This window comes from Prinia subflava, chromosome 9, assembly GCF_021018805.1.
Source record: "Prinia subflava isolate CZ2003 ecotype Zambia chromosome 9, Cam_Psub_1.2, whole genome shotgun sequence".
NCBI classification, from domain to species: Eukaryota; Metazoa; Chordata; class Aves; order Passeriformes; family Cisticolidae; genus Prinia; species Prinia subflava.
The window spans coordinates 14,266,780-14,285,619 of NC_086255.1; the positions used below are offsets into that span (position 1 = coordinate 14,266,780).

General features: G+C 37.5%; 1 protein-coding gene across 3 annotated transcripts in view; it reads left to right on the forward strand.

Annotated features, from left to right (window-relative positions):
* The window catches only part of LOC134554725 (gamma-aminobutyric acid receptor subunit pi-like), a 46,031-nt gene that overhangs the window by 12,322 nt on the left and 14,869 nt on the right, over window positions 1–18,840 (forward strand). For 2 of the 3 annotated variants that reach the window (XM_063405556.1, XM_063405555.1), the window contains exons 3-7: window positions 1,316–1,419; window positions 9,662–9,729; window positions 10,976–11,193; window positions 11,819–11,901; window positions 16,250–16,387. In XM_063405556.1, coding sequence (XP_063261626.1) covers window positions 1,316–1,419; window positions 9,662–9,729; window positions 10,976–11,193; window positions 11,819–11,901; window positions 16,250–16,387 — 611 coding nt within the window. Of the gene's footprint in view, window positions 1–1,315; window positions 1,420–8,968; window positions 9,036–9,661; window positions 9,730–10,975; window positions 11,194–11,818; window positions 11,902–16,249; window positions 16,388–18,840 lie in introns of those variants that run through there. The other variant, XM_063405557.1, reaches the window with a different exon arrangement.

Sequence of the window (18,840 nt, forward strand, 5' to 3'; positions counted from 1 at the left end):
ATTTGTGTTACAAGGCAACTAATGAAAAACAGCTACTTCTGTGGCAATAGGGCCTGGTGAATAAAAAATATATAGCAATAGCAGCTTTTCAAGCCAGTAGATACCACATTTAAAACCACAGTGTGATTTGGCCACGTGCATTCAATGAGATCATCTTAGCATTTAAGGTTTTCCAATTTAAGATATTGGATTATTTCTAGTGGATGAAATTCTCAGTACCCTGACGAAAGATCTCAGGCTTTCTCAGAAACAGCAAAATTAACATCAAAATATCAAGCTTTGGAAAGCTACAAGAGACCCAGAAATAGAATTCAGAAGAGAAAGCAGAGTTTTCAGGAGCAGCTCCAAAAAGAACTGAGACTGAGACATTCAGTAAGGATTTAGGACAATAAGGAAAGGCCATAAAACACTGGTAGCTCTTTACCTAATTGTTTATACTTAGATTTTTCTCCCTAGGAGTAAATCACCACAGCTACAGCTCTTGCACCTACTGTAGGAGAGTTGGTCACTTCCCAGAGCAAGGGTTAGAAGTTGCAGACCCTTCTGTAGGTGTTTGTACAGGTGTCTGCTCTCCATCAGCACAGACAATGCCTCTGCCAGCAGGGCTCACTGAGGCAATTGGTATTTGCTTCTCACCTTCATAATTCACACCCCACCTTTCTCAAATCACTGGGAACAAGCTGTTGGAACCATGTGTGCTTTCATTTCTGAAGAGCACACCCTGCTCACGGTCTTGGGGTGCTCACCCTCGGGGTTAGGCAGAAAGGGTTTGCAATTATTTATATATAACTTCCATGGATCGTATTGTAGCTGTTTCTGAACAAAGGAAGTACTTGAATTCTCATGATGCTTCTCTGATTTTGCTCAACAGGATTATTTCTGTAACCTGTTTAAAAATTGTGTTGTGCAGGCAGGATTTTAAGAGTGTTTTTATGCACTCTTCTCTGAGGTTGATTTCTGTCTCCGAGACCTAAATATAATGTATTTTGTTATGTAAAAAGAAGCTTAATTTTAAATGCTGAAATAAACAATCAGCATCCCTTCCACATTCCTAGATTATAACCATAATGCCCTGTTTACAGATAAAGTATTAAAGAAGATTGTTTCCCAGATGGAGTGTTAAGAGATAACAGACTTTAAGGTATAAAAAGAAATAGACTTAGACTTTAAGGTATTAAAAGAAATAATAAACTTTAAGGCATAAAAGAGATTTTTTTTTCTAATAAAACACTAATACAGATTATGAAATCTGATATATTCTGGATTTTTTTTTGCTATGTCCTTTTAAAACATCCTCATTTTCAATTCCTTTTAGGTCAATGCAAATTCCCGAAGCTGAAGGAAAAAGTGAAATTCTACCTCCAACAATACAGAAAATAATAAAGGGGTACAACAAGTATCTACGTCCATTTTTTGATAGTAAGTAGAAAAGCTCTTTTAATAGGACTGAGTCATAACATAATGTGGTATCTAAAATGCAACAGTGAGAGAAAATGGTTTTTTTCTGTATTTTTTCCTCTGATATCTGACAGCTACTGATCTGATTATACATGTTCTGTGATATAATAAGATAGAGTTTAATAGCTTTTGTGGCCCAAGGTGAAACTTGTATTTTCCAAGTATTTGCAAGCTAAACTTCCAGTTAGACTGTTAGAAAACTTGACTATCATTGTATGTATGTCTTCATGAAATACACTGTAACATCTTACCTATTTAAAAGCATAATTTCCTCTAATTTCCTAAATAATAACTATAAAAAGCTTTGATTAAGGATTTGAAAGCTTTATATATCAAGCTGGCTGTAACAGCACAGGTAAATCTTGTTACTATGCAAAGTACTATGTGCCTCAACTATGAGATTGCAAGAGAATTATTTAATAAATGATTCTTGCCTCAGGTCTCAAAGGTCACTGAACAGATTTACTGAAAATTGTGGAGGGAAATGAAAAGGGAAAATGAATTAAAAATGTCAGTTCCCTGCATCAGAAGCCAATGGTCACCAGATTGGAAGACCCACGTAGTCTTCAGCATCAAGGCTGATTTTACTGCCCTGCAGTGCAGTCAGGCACCTGAAATCTCAGTGAAAAACATCTTCTTTATTTGAGTCGTGCTGTTGCATGTATCAAAGTACAGAGGAGTTAGGAAGTGGCATGGAGAGCTTGTCCTGGAAAAAGTGCAGAACACTGAAGAAGAAAATAGTCTGAATGATGAAAGAAGCTCAGCACCACGTGTCTGTCAGAAAATAAACTTGTAGTGTGAATGCTAGGCAGTAGTTCTTAAGCTAGATGCTCGGAAATGCTAGAGCTATGAATGTCAAATGAAATATTTTACATCCCTTTGTATCCTGCTTAAAAATGATTGACTAATGAGTTTCTAAGACCATACTGTTTCCTCTTGCCATCCAAATACCTGGTTCAATATGGACACTCCACATCGTGTGCTGTTTCTTAATACATTTACAATAATTTTATGATATACCTGTATTTGAGGTTGAAGAAAAAAGGGAAAATTCTCTCGTCTGTTTGTTCTTATTGTAATTATCTTAGTTGATGATAAAACTGCTATAAAATATTTAATGCTCTAAGGAGATTTTCAGCAAAATAAATGTAACTTTAATAAATAAACTAACCCTTCCTCATTGGAGATGATGCATAATGTAAAATAACTGTTCAGTGGCCATTAATATATTTTATTCATTACCTCATGTTAGTACTAGAGATATGTTGGCACTGTCATGATGAGTGTGCTTGGGTAGACAACAGAGTCTCATTTCAATATCCTATAATAGTAATTCAGACTTACCATAAAGCATATTTGAGTGACAAATCTCCCTTTTCTTTTCTCCATCTTTTTTCCTCAGCTGTTGTATCGCAGCAAGGCTGTGTTTATTTATTTATTTATTTATTTGTCTGGATTTTTTTTCAGAGGGATGCTCAGGCCTCTCTGGGAGTGCCTGAAATCCCAGAGGAGCTCAGGCACAGATTGAGGCTGTGTCACACAAAGCCAGTCTTGCACCTCCAGACAGCGCCAGCATCGCTGCATATGCTCACTGCAGCTCAGGATGCAAACACTGCCTCAGGAACCTTTGATGGGTCTTTGTTAGCTCTAGTGCTGAGGGAATGAGATCACACTCTGAAAAATACACATTTTGTTGATGGCACTTCTAAATGCAGAGTTGGTGATTTTGTGAGAAATTACTTTCTTTGTAGGGATAATTAGAGTTAGGATGACTCAGGCACTGCTTGTCCTGATTTTTGAACCTGTAGCTTTTTGTGAGATCATTTGGGATCACTCTCTCTGTTACAGGGGAATGTATGCTTGGGCTGGGGAGTGGTACCAGCCTAGTCCTGACCCCTCTCTTACTGGCAGGGTGGGCTACACTTTGCACGAGGGTCAGGCCCAGGAGAAGCTATTGCTCTTCTCAGAAGCAGAGCTGGCAAACCACCTAAATCCTCAGCTTAACAAGCCTGTGGAGTGTATTTTTCTGTGTGACCACAGCTATGCTAGCTTTGTTCCATGTAATGTTTTCCTGATTTGTGGTGGTTTTTTGCCTGCAGCTGGTGTACCCTGTGTCTGTTCTTGGTAGCTGGCTTTACTCACAGTGGCATCAGTGGCTGCAGCAGAGCTGTCAAAGAGCTGATGAGCCCAGAGTCCCAATTAGTCACTAATACCTACTTCCCCCTGCCCTGCTCCCCCCAAACCATTAGTTTCTTTGGGATGATATTTTCATGTTAGTGGTGAGAAGCAGACCAGTTAGAGATGGATCTGAAGGTCAAACAGATTAGACTCGAGTAGGCTGGTGAACAAATGCACATTAAAAACATAACTGGGGTATTCTGGTAGAGACCATTGGCTGCTGTAAAAGCCTGCACAGTCTTGATTGTGCAGCCTACCACTGATGATATACTCTGAGAAAGAAATTTGTATTTCTAGAAATATGAACAGAAAAGGATGGATATTCATCTGGCAACCTGTGTTCACTGGCTTGAATGAAAGGATTTGTATAAAGGGGAGCATAGTATGGGTATGTTGATGTGCAGAAGTATCTCCCTAAAATGTGGTAAAGCCAGCCTTTTTAAGACATTTGGCTTCCTTTTCTTTAGTTTTGGCCAAGACTCCTTTTCTTTTAAAAATATGTGTATTTCTGTTTATTAGCTCAGTTAGATACACACCCATAAATATGCATGAAGAAATTTGTCATAAAACTAGATGGTATTATTTGTTGGCATCTACAGTGCTTTAAGCTTAATGTTAGTGAGTCATAATGGAACTCTGAAATGTGATTTTTATCAAATGTGAGAGGGCCAGAGGTGAGCTTAAATTTTAGAATAACCTCATTTAAAGTAATTTCAAGGTTATTTGTCCTTGAAAATTTTCTTCAGGCAGGAAATGGCAATTTTTGAAGTGATGGTTGCTGCCAAGATGCAATCATATTCTTGCAAAATCAGTGACACTGAACTCCTTAATATTAAACATAATGGAGTCTTAGTCCTGAAAAGAAAGTTAGGTATAAACAAATGTTCATAAAATGACAGTTCCTTTCTCTTAAAGCCAGAAAAACCAGAAATATTTACTAGTCAAGTAAAATTTATGGCAGCTCATACATTTTTAGTTTAATAAGCCCTCCATTTGGTTATTAAATTGTGTTTGGTCTTTATGCTAGGACTGGCAGATGACTGGAAATGTCCCAACCACGTACCCCAGCTCATGTAGTGTCATTAACAAGGGGACTACAAAGATCTTTCTCATTTGAGTCCAATGACTGCATAACAACATAAAAACTGTCTCCTCCTCTCCTTGCATGGGTTGAATCTTCTGCTTTTCTAGATTTGATTCTGGATTTATCTCACCTTACTTTGGTCCTCTCCTCCCGCACAGACTCCCTCCAGACCCTGCTGCACGAACGTTGCCATTTTTGTGTGACACAGTCTGTCCTCCCCATCCCTAAGCACCCAAATGCAGTGCCCAAAGCTGGGTTAGCTGAACCTCAGTATGTCAGAGGTCTGCAGACAAGGAGAACTGGCTGAGTGTTTTATGCTTGTCCATGGTGGGTGCCACGTACCAGTTGCCAAATTGTGAGGGCTCTTTAGGCACTGTTAGCACAGAGGGATCTCAGCTGGACTGGTTATTTAGCTCTGCCCTCATCTGAATGTTGCTATTAAGAATGTTCTCTTTCCTTATCTATAGCACTTTAATATCCCTCTTTGAGCTGGTTCATCAAGCAACTCTTCATAAATTCAGCAAATAGGTGCAATAAAGAATTAAAAAAAACCCAGAACCCTAATCTGGAATGATTTTAGCCATTATTTGGACTGGAATATTAAATACTCCTATACTAATGTGAGTAGTTATTACTCCTCAGTGTAATAATTTCTATCCTACACTTATAGATATATATAGAACACTTCTATAGAAAAGCTGGCATAAGGGATTTAAAAATCAACAGTTATTTCCCTTAAATGTGCTACATTACCCTGACACTTTATCTCAGCAGTACAAGTTGATTTCCACCTCAGGTTTTCTGCTGGAACTGTGTGGATCAATTTTATAACTTTATGTGCTGTGCCAAACTCTCTGAATTAATGAGCAATTCCTGCAGACTTCAGTGAGCCTTGGATCAGGTTCATAGGGTTGTTAAGGGATGCATAAAATCTTGTAAATAATTTTATACAAATAGATTTTGTTCTGTGATTGAATGTGATAATTTAAGTGTTCTAATTAAAAAGAGAGAGACTAGGAAAAGGTCACAGCTAAGTATATTTGAATATGGAATCTGCTTTCAAGTGGTACAGAAAAGTGTCATGCTTAAATAAGTTATTCTAAATCACATTTAAAAGATTATTTTCCTTAGCTTCATAATGATAATACATTTCATAGACTTAAGTTTTACATTAAAGCAAATAAGATTTTGGGGTTTAAGCTTCTATCTAAGACCTGTCATCATGATTTTTTTCCCTCAAATGTTGTTTACATTAAGTTCTATAAATTTAATTAGATGAAGGCATTTTAGTCTTCAGAAGTGTACAAAAGAGACAAGGAGATATCAGAATGTTAGATGTGTCTAACACCCTTTGGTTTAGTGAGGCAAACTCACAGGGTACATGAGAAAGAAATACCAAATAACCATCATCTAAAGACTATTTTAAGTCCCAGCTAGCCAATATCTAATCCTTTACAGAAAAGCAAAAAGCCCAGAACATGAGCATACCCGTGGTAATGGAGATGTTCCTTCCTTTCCCCGGGAACTGAGAGACACCATGAGCATCTGATTGCCACCAAGCCCAGCTTCCTGCATGCAGGACAGTTTGGGCTTTGGTTTTTGGGTTCTTTTCTGCCTCTCCAACCCCTCCAAAGGCTTAACTTCAGAGACTCCATAGTAAAAAGATCAATTTATTTGAAGTTTCCTGTTGTCTCCAGCTTCCATAAACTGGGATCTTATTTTGCTTTTGCCAAACAATGTGCACAGCTAACTGCTACATGCATTTTCTGACATTGGACAAGTCACATTTCTGACTTCTCTCTGAGAAGCTGAGTAAACAAGCTGAGCTCTTTGATTTTTATGTTACAAGATTTGATGCTAAGCTTCCAGAATTTTTTGTCTTCTGGAGTATTTCTCTCAACCAAACCATGTCTGCTGTTTGCACATTTTATTTAAATGTGGAAAACAAATCTTGTCACAGTCATAACAGTCTTGCCAATACAGAATAGATTGCAAGATAACTTAATTCTGTGTTACTCCCTATTGCAATAATGCTGCTGCCAAAGCATAAGATGGAAAGAGCATGTTAAAATGATTATCTGTGACAGCCCCTAAATCCTTCTCAATGCACTGCTTGCCAAGATGGTTTCCTATCCTATATGTGCTGCCTGTCTTGTTTGTCCCCACATTAATTGCTTGCATTTGGCTGTGTGGGAACCTGGGGGTTTGACAAATGATTTAACAAGCTGTTTTTGATATGGTTCCCACCAATTTTTGTCTTGTCCACTGTAAGAGCTTCTCGGTACACAAACTGTACCAGCAAAGCAACATCAATGTCTACAAGTTTTTGATGCAAACAGATAGGATGGAAACTGATTCATGCTAGAAATGGATCTGTCTTCTGATGCCTTCAAATCAAGAATTACAGTTGAGATCTGTCAGAAGGCCTGTCTTAACCTGTCCCCTTTCCTCATGTAACTATTTGTCAAGAAAGATGTCTTGTGGCAGGAAGTCAAATGCTGAAAAAATCCAAGCATAAAATATCTCATTATGTAAGAATTCTGTAATGCTCCAAAGCAAAGCTGGCAATCAGAGAGACAAAACAAGATTTTTAGGAAGCTATAATGAATTATTCTAGCGGTAATTTTCCTTCTAATTCTCTGTTTACTTGCAACATTTTATCCAGTATTGCTGAAAAGATGAGACATCCTTCCAAAAAAGCCATTCCTTTTGAGGCCTTTCTGAATGTCAGAATTGACATTGAAGAAAATTGAGTTTTCTTAAACTAAATGAAAAAGGGCTCATGCTAACAGCTGAGCAGTGGGGGTTATTGGTAGTGCTGATCCATTGCAGTACCAGGCACACACGTGACACAGGGGTGGTTTATTTTGCTGCTACAGGCTGAGATCATTGCAGTGATCCAAACTTAATTTTTAGGTGTGTTGTCTGCCACTCTTCTGGCTGCTTTCCCCTTTGGCATCACTATGAGCACCTATAAAGGCCATAGAGGAGCAGTAAAATTAAAACGTGTGTTCCTCAGGCTGGACAGCCACTGCTGTAGCAAGGCACTCCCTTGGCTGATCCTCTGCCATGCTTTGAGGATTCCCTTCAGTAATGCAGGACAGACTGACTTCGGTTTTCTTCTGAAGATCATAGATTTCTTCTGATGTTGTCATTATACATACAACTTCTGCCAAACATATGGAAATGTAGGAACTGAGTGCCTCATCTGGTTTGCTGCCCAGTTTTTGACACTGTCAACAGGAGACCTTTCAGAGGAAGTTCAGAGGAAACCCTGGTGAATAATTATGAGCAGGCTCATTCTGTTATTAATACTTTACAAGTTATGGTGCCTTGCTAAATAAACATTTATCCACACATGCAAAAAAGAAATCAGTGTTTAACTATTAATGTTGTCCTGATTTAATTAACTGCTGGAGCAAAGCTGTTCTCAGCATCCTGTATTGTGTTAATAGGGATCCTTTCCATAACTGTTGTTTTCTTGCACTGCTCCTCCCACATGGCACATGAAAACAGGAAAAGAATGGAAAGAAACAGAAGAACAACCTGTCAATGATCTGCGAGGTTTTCAGTCAATTTTGTTCCAAAGTTAGCCTCCAAATTCTTTTTTCAATATATGAACAATAGTTTCTAAACCCAATGTATAATTTAATAGTATATAATAATCACACATATTACCAGCAGGGCATGCTACAAACCTGCAGTCCTGTTTTCAGCTGGAGCTTTATATTTAAACTTTCAACAGAATCCAGAACAAAGGACTTGGAGATTTTTTTCAGGAGATGTGTAATGATTTTAACATGTGCATTAGAAATAGAAAATGTTTTGGGAAAAAATAAAAATAGTAATAAACTTATACGTCTTAGAATGACACATTTTTTCTTTAGTGTTACTCAGGGCTTGTAGTTGGACTCCACATTCCTTTGGATGCCATTTGGGGCCATAAGAGGAGATTTCTACAAAATATATTGCAAATAGCCAGGAAGGGTTTTCAGCTGTGTGCCTGTGAGATAGGGGCACCACCAGCTACAGAGATCTCACCTAAAGTATCTCTGCATTTCTCAGTCTTGTATTCTCTTCTTCTCAATTGCTTGGAAAGATGCAGTGATTTTAATATTAATTTTCTTGTACAAGCACTCTGTTAATTATTCTGCACATATTCAGACAGGAATAATGTCATGTTTCCATCAAAGCTCTGCATAAATTCTGCATTTTAAAATGCACAGCTGGTGATCTTCCTTCCAACAGTGTGAAATGCACATTCAGAAGGAAATGGGAACCTGAGCATACCGACATTACAATAACAACCACTTAGGTAAGGTGTTTAATGACACTGAATAAGCCTTCAGCTTATGACTAGTTTTCCTTTATAAATGCAAGTACTTTAAATCACAAGTTTTCTGCTAGTGGTCAAAGGCAAGATATTAAATCGCAGTGATACAATAAATACCATAAATTCTTACATGGGCAGTAAAGGAATTCATTCAGCTGTGCCATCTGATCGTTAACCATGTGACATTGCCAGGTAAAACTTCTTACTTCACCCACATCTGATGGACCAGATGTTGCAACTGGAAGAATTCTTTCCACTGCTCTGCACCTCAGAGCAGAAGAGTCTGAGGTACCTTGGGGGTTGTGCTTTCCACACCTTACTGGGTAACATTTGCCCCAGCACTTTTTCCTGGGGGAAAAGAAATCATATGAACCAGGAAGTATTTAAGAAATAAAGCCTGTTTCTGAAAACTGAAATAGTTTTAGCTAAGAAGTATGATGTTTTGGTTAAGAATGTGAAAATTCTTGCATAATCTGTGTTTGAGGAATATTTAAGATAGCTTCTAAACATTTAGTAGAAAGATGGAAAGATTTTGTAGACAGTTCTCGTGAACACTGAATGTTAAAGAATTATGAGCTACATTCTGACTTTTTCTTTTTTTTTTGCAGATGGTCCTGTGTCAATTGGAATGAGCATGGATATTGCAAGCATTGATACAATATCAGAAATAAATATGGTATTGTAGTTTTTGCAGTCTTTTTTTGCTTGTTGATAAGCTGATGTCCTGTGCTTACAGCTGCTGGCAGTATGACTCTGGGCTTGTCTCCTTGTGAAGTCAATATGGGTTAGGAGATGGAATTTTCCTTTTCACCACACATAGTGTTTATAACAGTATAATAAGCATAGAAATGCAGCTGTGAATCCCACCTCTCACAGATACAAACAGAAATCTGCTACTGAATATTAATCTTAATGAGAAGCATGTGGATCAGTACTTATTTTCCAGCTGAAATGTCTAAATCTTTATGCATTTCAGAAAAATAAAGATATATTCATGTGCCTTTGAAGCCACTCTCTTTCCCTATGATTAGACACAGCTGAACTCAGACTGTTTTTCTCTTCTGTTGTTGCTGTCACACATTAATTTATTCCAGCTGTGTTTCATTTGATTTCTATCATTTGTTTTCGAACAAACTGAAATGGAATGTACTTTTCTACTTAAAGATCCTCCACTGGTACCCAGAAATAAAAAGAAAAAAAATTAATCAGATATTAAGTATGACTGTATTATTAATTACTAATTATTAGTTACTATTTAGATAAGGGAAATAAGGTCAGAACTTCAGATGAATTTATCATATTGGTAAAAGCACACCATAAAATCAAAAGTTGTTTTAAAAGTGTTAAGAAATAGTGTGATCTTACTGTAGGACTGCAAGGCATATCTAAATTGAAGGGGAATTGGACTGAGTGCTATGTTCAAGGTCTTGATAAATTTGGTACCACTGTTTTCTTTGTGATGCTAAAAGGAGAAATTGTGCTAAAAGATTCCTTTCCTGTTTCACTAACTTCTTTTGTCTATCTGAATTTATTCAACTTTTTCCAATGTGTTCTCAAAAAATTCTTCATTTATTAGCTTATGTGAACAAAATGAGATTTGGAACCACTTACATAAATCATTCTAAAACTTAAAGGTTTGCAGAGCCAGATTATCTGCTTACAAAGCTCCAGTGACTTCAGCTGATTTATAGCCCCAGACTTAGGCCATCAGCTTTTACTGTAAATGACCATAAGAACAAAATCTACCAACCTCACATCGAGTGCCAGAAAATTTGGCAGAACAAGATTCAGTACAGCTGCTCTTGGAGTGCCAGGGACATGGAGAATCACAGTTTGTGCCCAGCAGCTGTTTCCATATAGTTCAGTAAAAGAGAACACAACACAGGCTCCCTTTGGATGATAAATTGGTTTTTCTCTTCCAGGACTACACAGCTACCATATTTCTAAGGCAGCGATGGACGGATGAGAGACTTTGCTTCGATGGTAATAAGAGTTTGAGCTTGGATGGTCGGCTCGTGGAAATGCTGTGGGTACCAGACACCTTTATAGTTGATTCAAAAAGGTCTTTTCTTCATGATGTCACTGTTGAGAATCGTCTGATAAGGATATACCCTAATGGAACAGTCTTGTATGCTATCAGGTATGTAAGTACCACATACCAGCATTTATGATTGCATCTGCTTACCTTTTAAGCTTCTGGGTTCTGCTTCAGAGAATGGGTCTGTTTGTAAAAGTAGGGTCTTGTAGTTTTAGGAAAATGTAATATCCTTGATCAATATGAATAAATTCTTAAATTTAGTTATAGATCTTCTTCCCTAAACAGACCCTTTGCTTTCATGCAGACTGAACACAGGAATGGCATTGCTGCCATTCCAGTTTGCAATGAAGTCATCACAGGGGAAAACAAGTTGTGATGATTGATTTGCATGATTTATTGTGAATAACCCTTTGTAAAAGGTTTTTATAAATATAATAAAATCTTAAAATATACTGCAAATAACAAAAGAAAATGTGCACTGTAAGTGAGAAGGGAGTGCAGGGTGGCCTTTTTAGGCTGTCACTGAACTCAGCTGTTTTGCAGTGGTTTCTGTGTGGGATTGTATTACTTTTGAACACTAGATACCAGTAAGTAAAAGATATTTTTTCCCTCACAATAGATATTAGGCTGAAAATATTATTTCAAGAAGGATACACAGCATTTTTTATTTTTACTGATGAACAATTCCATCCCATTAATACTTAGAAAACTGTTTTTTTTTCCCAAGGATCACCACAACTGTTTCATGCAGCATGGATCTGACTAAATATCCAATGGATAAGCAGACATGTACTTTGCAACTGGAGAGCTGTAAGACACTTAATCCTTATTATTTTTATACAATTAGAAAAATATCTGTGATCTTTTTCTGCTAGATATTACCAGAGTGGCTGGGATTTTCATAGAAGGCAAGGGACATGATGTGGCCAGTCCCTGTTGAATTACAGAAAATCTGTGTGCAAAGATGTGTGCACACATGTGCACATGGCATCACTGAAAATGGCACGGCAATATTGAAATGCTGCAGTGCTAATTAATGATTGAGCAAAATCCTGGGAGATTCTCACAGGCTTGGTTTTGCAGTGCATCCTGCAATTACTTTCTTGGTCTTCAGAGGGAGTTCTGTGTGCAGGCATTTTCTAGCACAAATGAGAGAAATTTTTTTTTTCCCTTTCAGAGAGAATGTAATTTTTTCCCCCTGAGATACAATTCCTTTAGGGAAAAAAGAAATCAGAATAAGCCTTATTTTAAAGGCATATGGTTAATATTTAATAATTTACTGTTTTCAGATCTTGCTCTGACTTAATTAATTCTCTTTGTCAGTGCACTTGTAAAAAATGTCATCAATTGATGGACAAGAGTAAATTTTTTTTTTCATTTTATCCATCAATGTCCTCATATTTTCTTTGAAATAGATTCTCTAATACTTTGTAGACATGGTTACTTTGCAAACACACAAACATGCACTTCTGTAGTTACATGTTTGATATTATTAATATGACAAAACTCTAGAAAATGTTTTTTTCATGTGATAACATAGAAGAATAACCAGTTTGTAAGATGAAAATACATATTTAAATTATGTGTCAATACATGCTCAAAATTTATTTGGAAGGGTTTCCAGTACTTGTCAAGTTTTATTCTGTATCTTTTCAGAAGTGTGTGTGTGTTGCTCATCTCTTGTTGTTAATGATCAATTAGATTGCCACTAAGTTTCATTTTAGAGACACAAAGGAAGTGAACCCAAAACCTTCTTCACACAGGCATCCCTCTGGAATAAGAAGTTTTATGAGATCTGTTTAACAAACAGTGCTTTGAATTGGAATGGGATTTATCTTTATTTTCCTTTGGCAGACCATATTAGTAAATCAATGTTTATGGATTTAAATCAACAGCACTGCCTAATGAGTCATTTAGTATTTTCTCTAGTTCCAGAAGAAAATATGTATATCCCACAGGAATTTACAATTTATTTTACAGGATTAAAAAAAAAAGGAGAATGCCCCTTATAATAAAAACCAAGCATTTTTCAGATTGATTCCATCTGCTTTTTCAACAGCACACAAGTGTCTCCTGTCCAAGGGGAAAACCCAGTCGTGTCACAACAAATGCTCCCATTACAGTGGTGTTTAGTTTTGAGGGAAACAGATAGAAGCAACAAATACAAAAAGCAATGAGTGTGTCTTGGCTGTGACCTTTTTACATCAATGCACTGCAATCCTTTCTTGTGGGTAGGCTGGAAATGGGGTTATTTTCCCCACGTGATAAGCTATGTTAATTTATAGGTGAATAATGTTATCCTCCCAGCATTGCCAAGATCATTACCTGGGTTTAAGAACTGTGAGTGCAGACATACATCTGCACAAATATTGATGCTTACAAATAAAATGCAAAATCTATAGCAAATATTTGAGCTGAAACAAAGAGTTAGGCTTTTATTAAGTGATTATTAGTGCAGAGACAAATATATCATGATAATATGAAGTAATGGCTTTACACAATAAAGCATCCCCAATGACCTTTCCAACATTCCTGCTATTGGTACCTAGTAACTTTGACTTGTACTTTCTACATAGCAAAACACATTTTGGCCAACATGTCTGTTGCGTTTTTTTCCCCTTATTGCAACACTTCAGAAGGTAATGCTGGCATATGTTAGGAAACAGAGACTTGCCACTCTGAGTCTCTGTTGATAGGGGTGCTGTGACATTTGGGGAAGTGGAGGGTTCCTGCTCTCTGCCGTGTGGCAGGGAACACCAACATTCATCCCTGCTGGTCTGAGGGGTTTGTCCTCACATTTCCCTCACACAGACCCCCAGTCCAAATACATATTCATATCTTGGGCCCATCTCTGGAATTTTATTTCTTTCAAAACTTGTTCTTTAGCATTTATTCAGTGAAGAGCCATGTGAAGGCACTTAACTTGTGCTTGACAATCAGTGAAAATTAAAATTAGCAACAGAAAGGTAAAGAAACTAATTTGTATTAGGCATTATGAATGTTTAATCCCAAATTTACTATTCCTGTAGTTAACCCTGTTGACATTAGCAGCTCAAACTCTATCAACAATGTACAGGAATGAGACATTCTGGGCTTGAGGAATTAGCTAGGATAAAAACTCAGTGTCACATAAAGAGAATAGAGATTACTTGTAAAAGCCAAATAACATGGTCTTAAGGATTTTGTCTCTATAAACTTCTGAAATGTTTTATAATTAGTAAAATATTAATCCCTTGAAAAGAGAACAATTTTGCACAGAGGGAGCACTGTACTATTTAACTTTACTGAACACTGGGGAGGCTCTCTGAATAAAAATTCTTCTTAAGAGTTTTGGAATTATTATACTCAAAGAATTTTCCTAGGAAGGATCACCCAAACCTACTAATTGTTCCACTAATGAGAATATTTTGGAACAAAAGCAAAATAACTTCTGTTTCAAGATGTGCTCGTTATCATTCATGCAGGCACCAAGAACTTCTGTCTCACACAACTTGGAAGGCTGAATATCTTATAAAAACAAAAAGGAATTTACTGTGGTACTCTCCAGTTCTTTATTTCAATGTCTGCAGTTCATTTATACTGAAAGGAAGTGAAATGAATCCGTGGCCGGAATCATGCATAAAAACTGGTTCTATGAGCCTCCTTGTTTTGACTAAGGACAATGAAACCATTTGTTTATAGAAAATGTTACTTCTATTTTACATCTCACAAATCTGGGAAATTTCCCAGCATGTGGTTTTAGGGAATTGAAAACTTAGCTTGGATGCATATGCTTTTGGCTTTTTGACACAAAAGTGTTTTGGCTTTAATTGCTATAAATGTGATAATGTGAGCAGAGATTCCAAGCCATGATACCTTTTCATATAACTGCCAGTGACAGTGAAAACAAAATTTATATTAAAGAATGAGCAGTGAAAGGATTTTCAGGTGAAATTGTCATTTAATAGGTAACCAGCCCAGTGTTTCCTTACGATAGAATTTATGAACTCCTATTTTTCCTACATGAGATGGCTGGAGAAACCAGATCTGTTTTGTCATTGCAAGAAAAATCCCAATAACTTAAAAATATTAAAAGGCACTTTTTGTTTTGTTTTAATACATCTCTTTTTTTTGTGATTCTAGAGCTTTATTTCTTTTTGCAGCATATACCCTTGTGCAATGTATTGCATTATTGTCTCACTGTAATTTACTTACAGTTGACTGAAGTCTAAAAATAATCATCAGCTCATGTTTCTTTTCCCTAAGCTGAGCTATTAACTTGCACAATATAAATCTGTCAAATACAAGAATGATTGATCTAAGTAAGCTAAAGAAAAAAGATGTTCAAATGCTCCCTGTTAACATGTAAATTACATTAACATAATCTTGAATTAATCATACACACCAGTCTGCAAAGTGGCTGCCTTTTATATAATGGGGAAAAGCGACAGAAGTCTTTTAGCTGTGATTGTGCTGCACACTGACAAGTGTGTGCAAAACACAGTTGCCTTCTGATAGATGATTCATCCAGCTCCTAATTACTACTTGAAGGTTAAGAGGGAACCTCCTGGGGCCCCTGAAGCATGCCACGCTGTTGAGCCTGCAGAAACATCAGCTTCTAAGCTGGTGTCCTTGGCAAGTCTCCCAGCTCCTCAGCCAAATCCTTGTCCCAAGCGATGATTCAAGCTCAGGTCGGAGCACAGCACCAGTGAGCAGCAGCTCTGCTGCTCTCCTCATGCCCTCATCTCTGTGGGAATGAGGAGCAAGGCACTGCACTGAGAAGCAGCATCTTGGGATGCTGCACATGGCACATTTCATGTGCAGTCAAAACGCTGGCAAGTGCAGTAACTCATAAAAGCTCTGTTTTCTTAGAGCCTAGTAGCTTTTGCCTTTAGAATACCAGGTGGTACTAATCTATTTTATTAGTTTGTCATTTATACTGAAACAGAAGATATAAAAAGACCACCTCCAAAAATGTCAGCTTTTAACTTACAAGACTTTGCATGCTATTGGAAATTTTGTCGTGAACAGGCATTAAAATCTGCCAAAGCCCATCGTTGTTTATGTCTCACTGTACTTTCAGGCACAGAAATAAGAAACAGCTGAACCATAAGTGTGCTCAACACAAACTAATTATTGTGTAAAATAAACACTGTTGTTGGCTTGTGTCTCCCTACAGGGGGTTATAACATCAATGATGTCACATTTTACTGGACCAGAGGAAATGATTCAGTTCGAGGTCTGGACACACTCCAGCTGGCACAGTACACTGTAGAAGACCACTTTACCTCTGTAACTGAAGCTGTGTATGAGACAGGTAAAATCACCCTCATAACCCCTTCCAGGTGAAGTTTGAACTATGGCTTTGGAACCAGAGCAGCATTAAGGAACTGAGCACATTTGCTTTCTGTCAGGATGACAGTTTGCATGTTCCAATAATTACATTCTTGAAGCCATAAATACTTTTCAAGTTACTAGCAGAGACTGAGCTAATATAAAGACTGAGCATTTTCTTGGAGGCTACACATTATCTAAAGAATTAAGACCAAAATCTACTGCTCCTTCCATGTAATGTCAGGGAGAGCTCTGGTGAAGGAAGAGGAGCATGTAATTGGGCATTTAAATTGGAGACAGACCAGGGACCTGGGGGTACCCAGCTCAAATCAGCCATTCTGGCTTTATAAGGCAAGTGAAAAGCCTCTATTCATCTGTGAAAATTCCAAGAATATGCTGGGTGGTTTCACAGCTGCAGGAATTTGAGTTTCATGGCTACTGCTTGTAGGAGTGGCTGTGTTTCTGTGGCAGCCTCTGCCCAGCCTGGTGGGCAGCAGGGAGCAGATGGCTCCACCTGAGTTCCTCTGCCCAGGGAAGGGTCAGGAGGGTTTCCACAGACCTGCTCGTCTGCCGAGCTTAGGAACTGCTGCAGAAAGTTTCCTCTAACTGCAGGACTTAACCTCAGGGAACAGTGTGCTCTTGTTTGTTTTCCAGAGATTTTGAAAGGGATTTCAGAGAGTTCAAGACCTGCCAAACCTTTTTGTTCTTTAGTTACTCTCAGGTCCCTCATTGCTGCTCTTCACTGTTTCCATTCTGCTCAGGTCAGCACACCCACACAAGGGTGTGATCTTTAAACCAAGACACACACGTCCTTCAGAACTGCAGTTTCACCAGAGGATGTGTTTCCAATCCCGAATCACAGAAATAGAGTTTATCTATTCCACTATTGGGTATTTCTGCTTTAATAACACAGAGAAACTTGTGACCTAATTTCAGGTGTTAATTCAGGCTAAAAAGTCATTCTCTAAATGGATGTAAAAGTAGAAATTAAATACATACAGCAGACTCTAGGGTCACAGACTTTCTTGCTACTTATGTAAGTGACATCTGCTTGACTTCCTCCTCTTTACAGCTTCTGGGTAAGCAACATCAGGTTCAAAGAGGAGTAATCCTTTACTGCTGTTCTGCCCAGAAGGATATCAGGACCTGTTCAGCATACAGAAAAGTGGAAAAGGAAACCTGCTTAATTCCTATCACATTCTATCACAGAATCAAGAGTTTAAAGACAAAAAAAAGTTTGTTTGTTTTGGTTGGTTGGTTTTTGGTTTTGCTTGTTGTTTAACTAAACACACTAAAACCAATTTCCAATCAGAGCAGAAGAGGCATGATCACATGAACTGTTCTCTTCCAATAAATGATGGTGTCTTCCTCCCTTTGTGTTGGCAGGAATCATATGTATGAAATCAAAAGCCACTTTTTGTTTTAATAACACATTTTAAGACACACAGATTGATTTGATTTAAATTTCTCACACCTGCTTGTTCCAATTCTCCTGTTTAAGAAAGCCATGTTATCAAGTGCTATGCAGTACTTTCAGAATTTAATCTCCTAATCCTCTTAATTTTCTGTCGAGTCATTCTGAACTAGGTGCTATTTTCTACAGCTTTTTTTGGAAAGCAGTGCCCACTGTAGGCCATATTAAAAGAAAAGAGCAACCAGATTACGGAGCTGTGTAATCAATTTTGCAATGAAAAATGATGCTTTGCATTTCCTCAGCACCATTAATAGACATAAGAGGAGCTTATAAATAACAATTACATTATAAATAACAGCAATTTATAACCACTACAATTCAAAGAGCTAAAGCTAAAGTTATGAGAGAAGAACTGTGTGCAGTATTTCCTAACACAGCAAAAAAAGCAATCGGGGTTTGATACTCTGTGAACTTGAACAGAAAGTACAGCTGCTGTGCAAGTGAAATATAGTACAGCAGAGCAAAACCCAAGTTCACGTACAGCCACTGACAGAGCCAAATTCAAAATGCAGTCAGCAGAATTCCTGCATAAGTAACTTCAGTAAATTTAAGAAAAGGACACTGTGGATTAATCTTGTTTGTAGAACAGCATGTATCACATAATAGTAATCACATTACTGTAATCATATAATGGTAAGTCACTTTGAATAATGTTAGCTAGATTTCTGGCTGGGGTTTGGTGTTGATTTTGTTTTGGTACAGAACAATCTCATTTTGGACATGGGTAATTTAATTGTTAGAACCATTTCCTACATGTCTTTAACTATAATCCTCATTCTTCATACACTGATAAACTCTTGGACTCCCAAACCATGTTATCTGCATCAGTGGGTGCTGGGTTTTCATTTTAGCTGTCCAGCCAACACCACCTGCATTCTCAGAGTAATAAATACCAATATAAAAACTTGGTTTTCTTACCAGAAAAACATAAAGGCAATGAAGGACTATTACAGTGTAGCTTT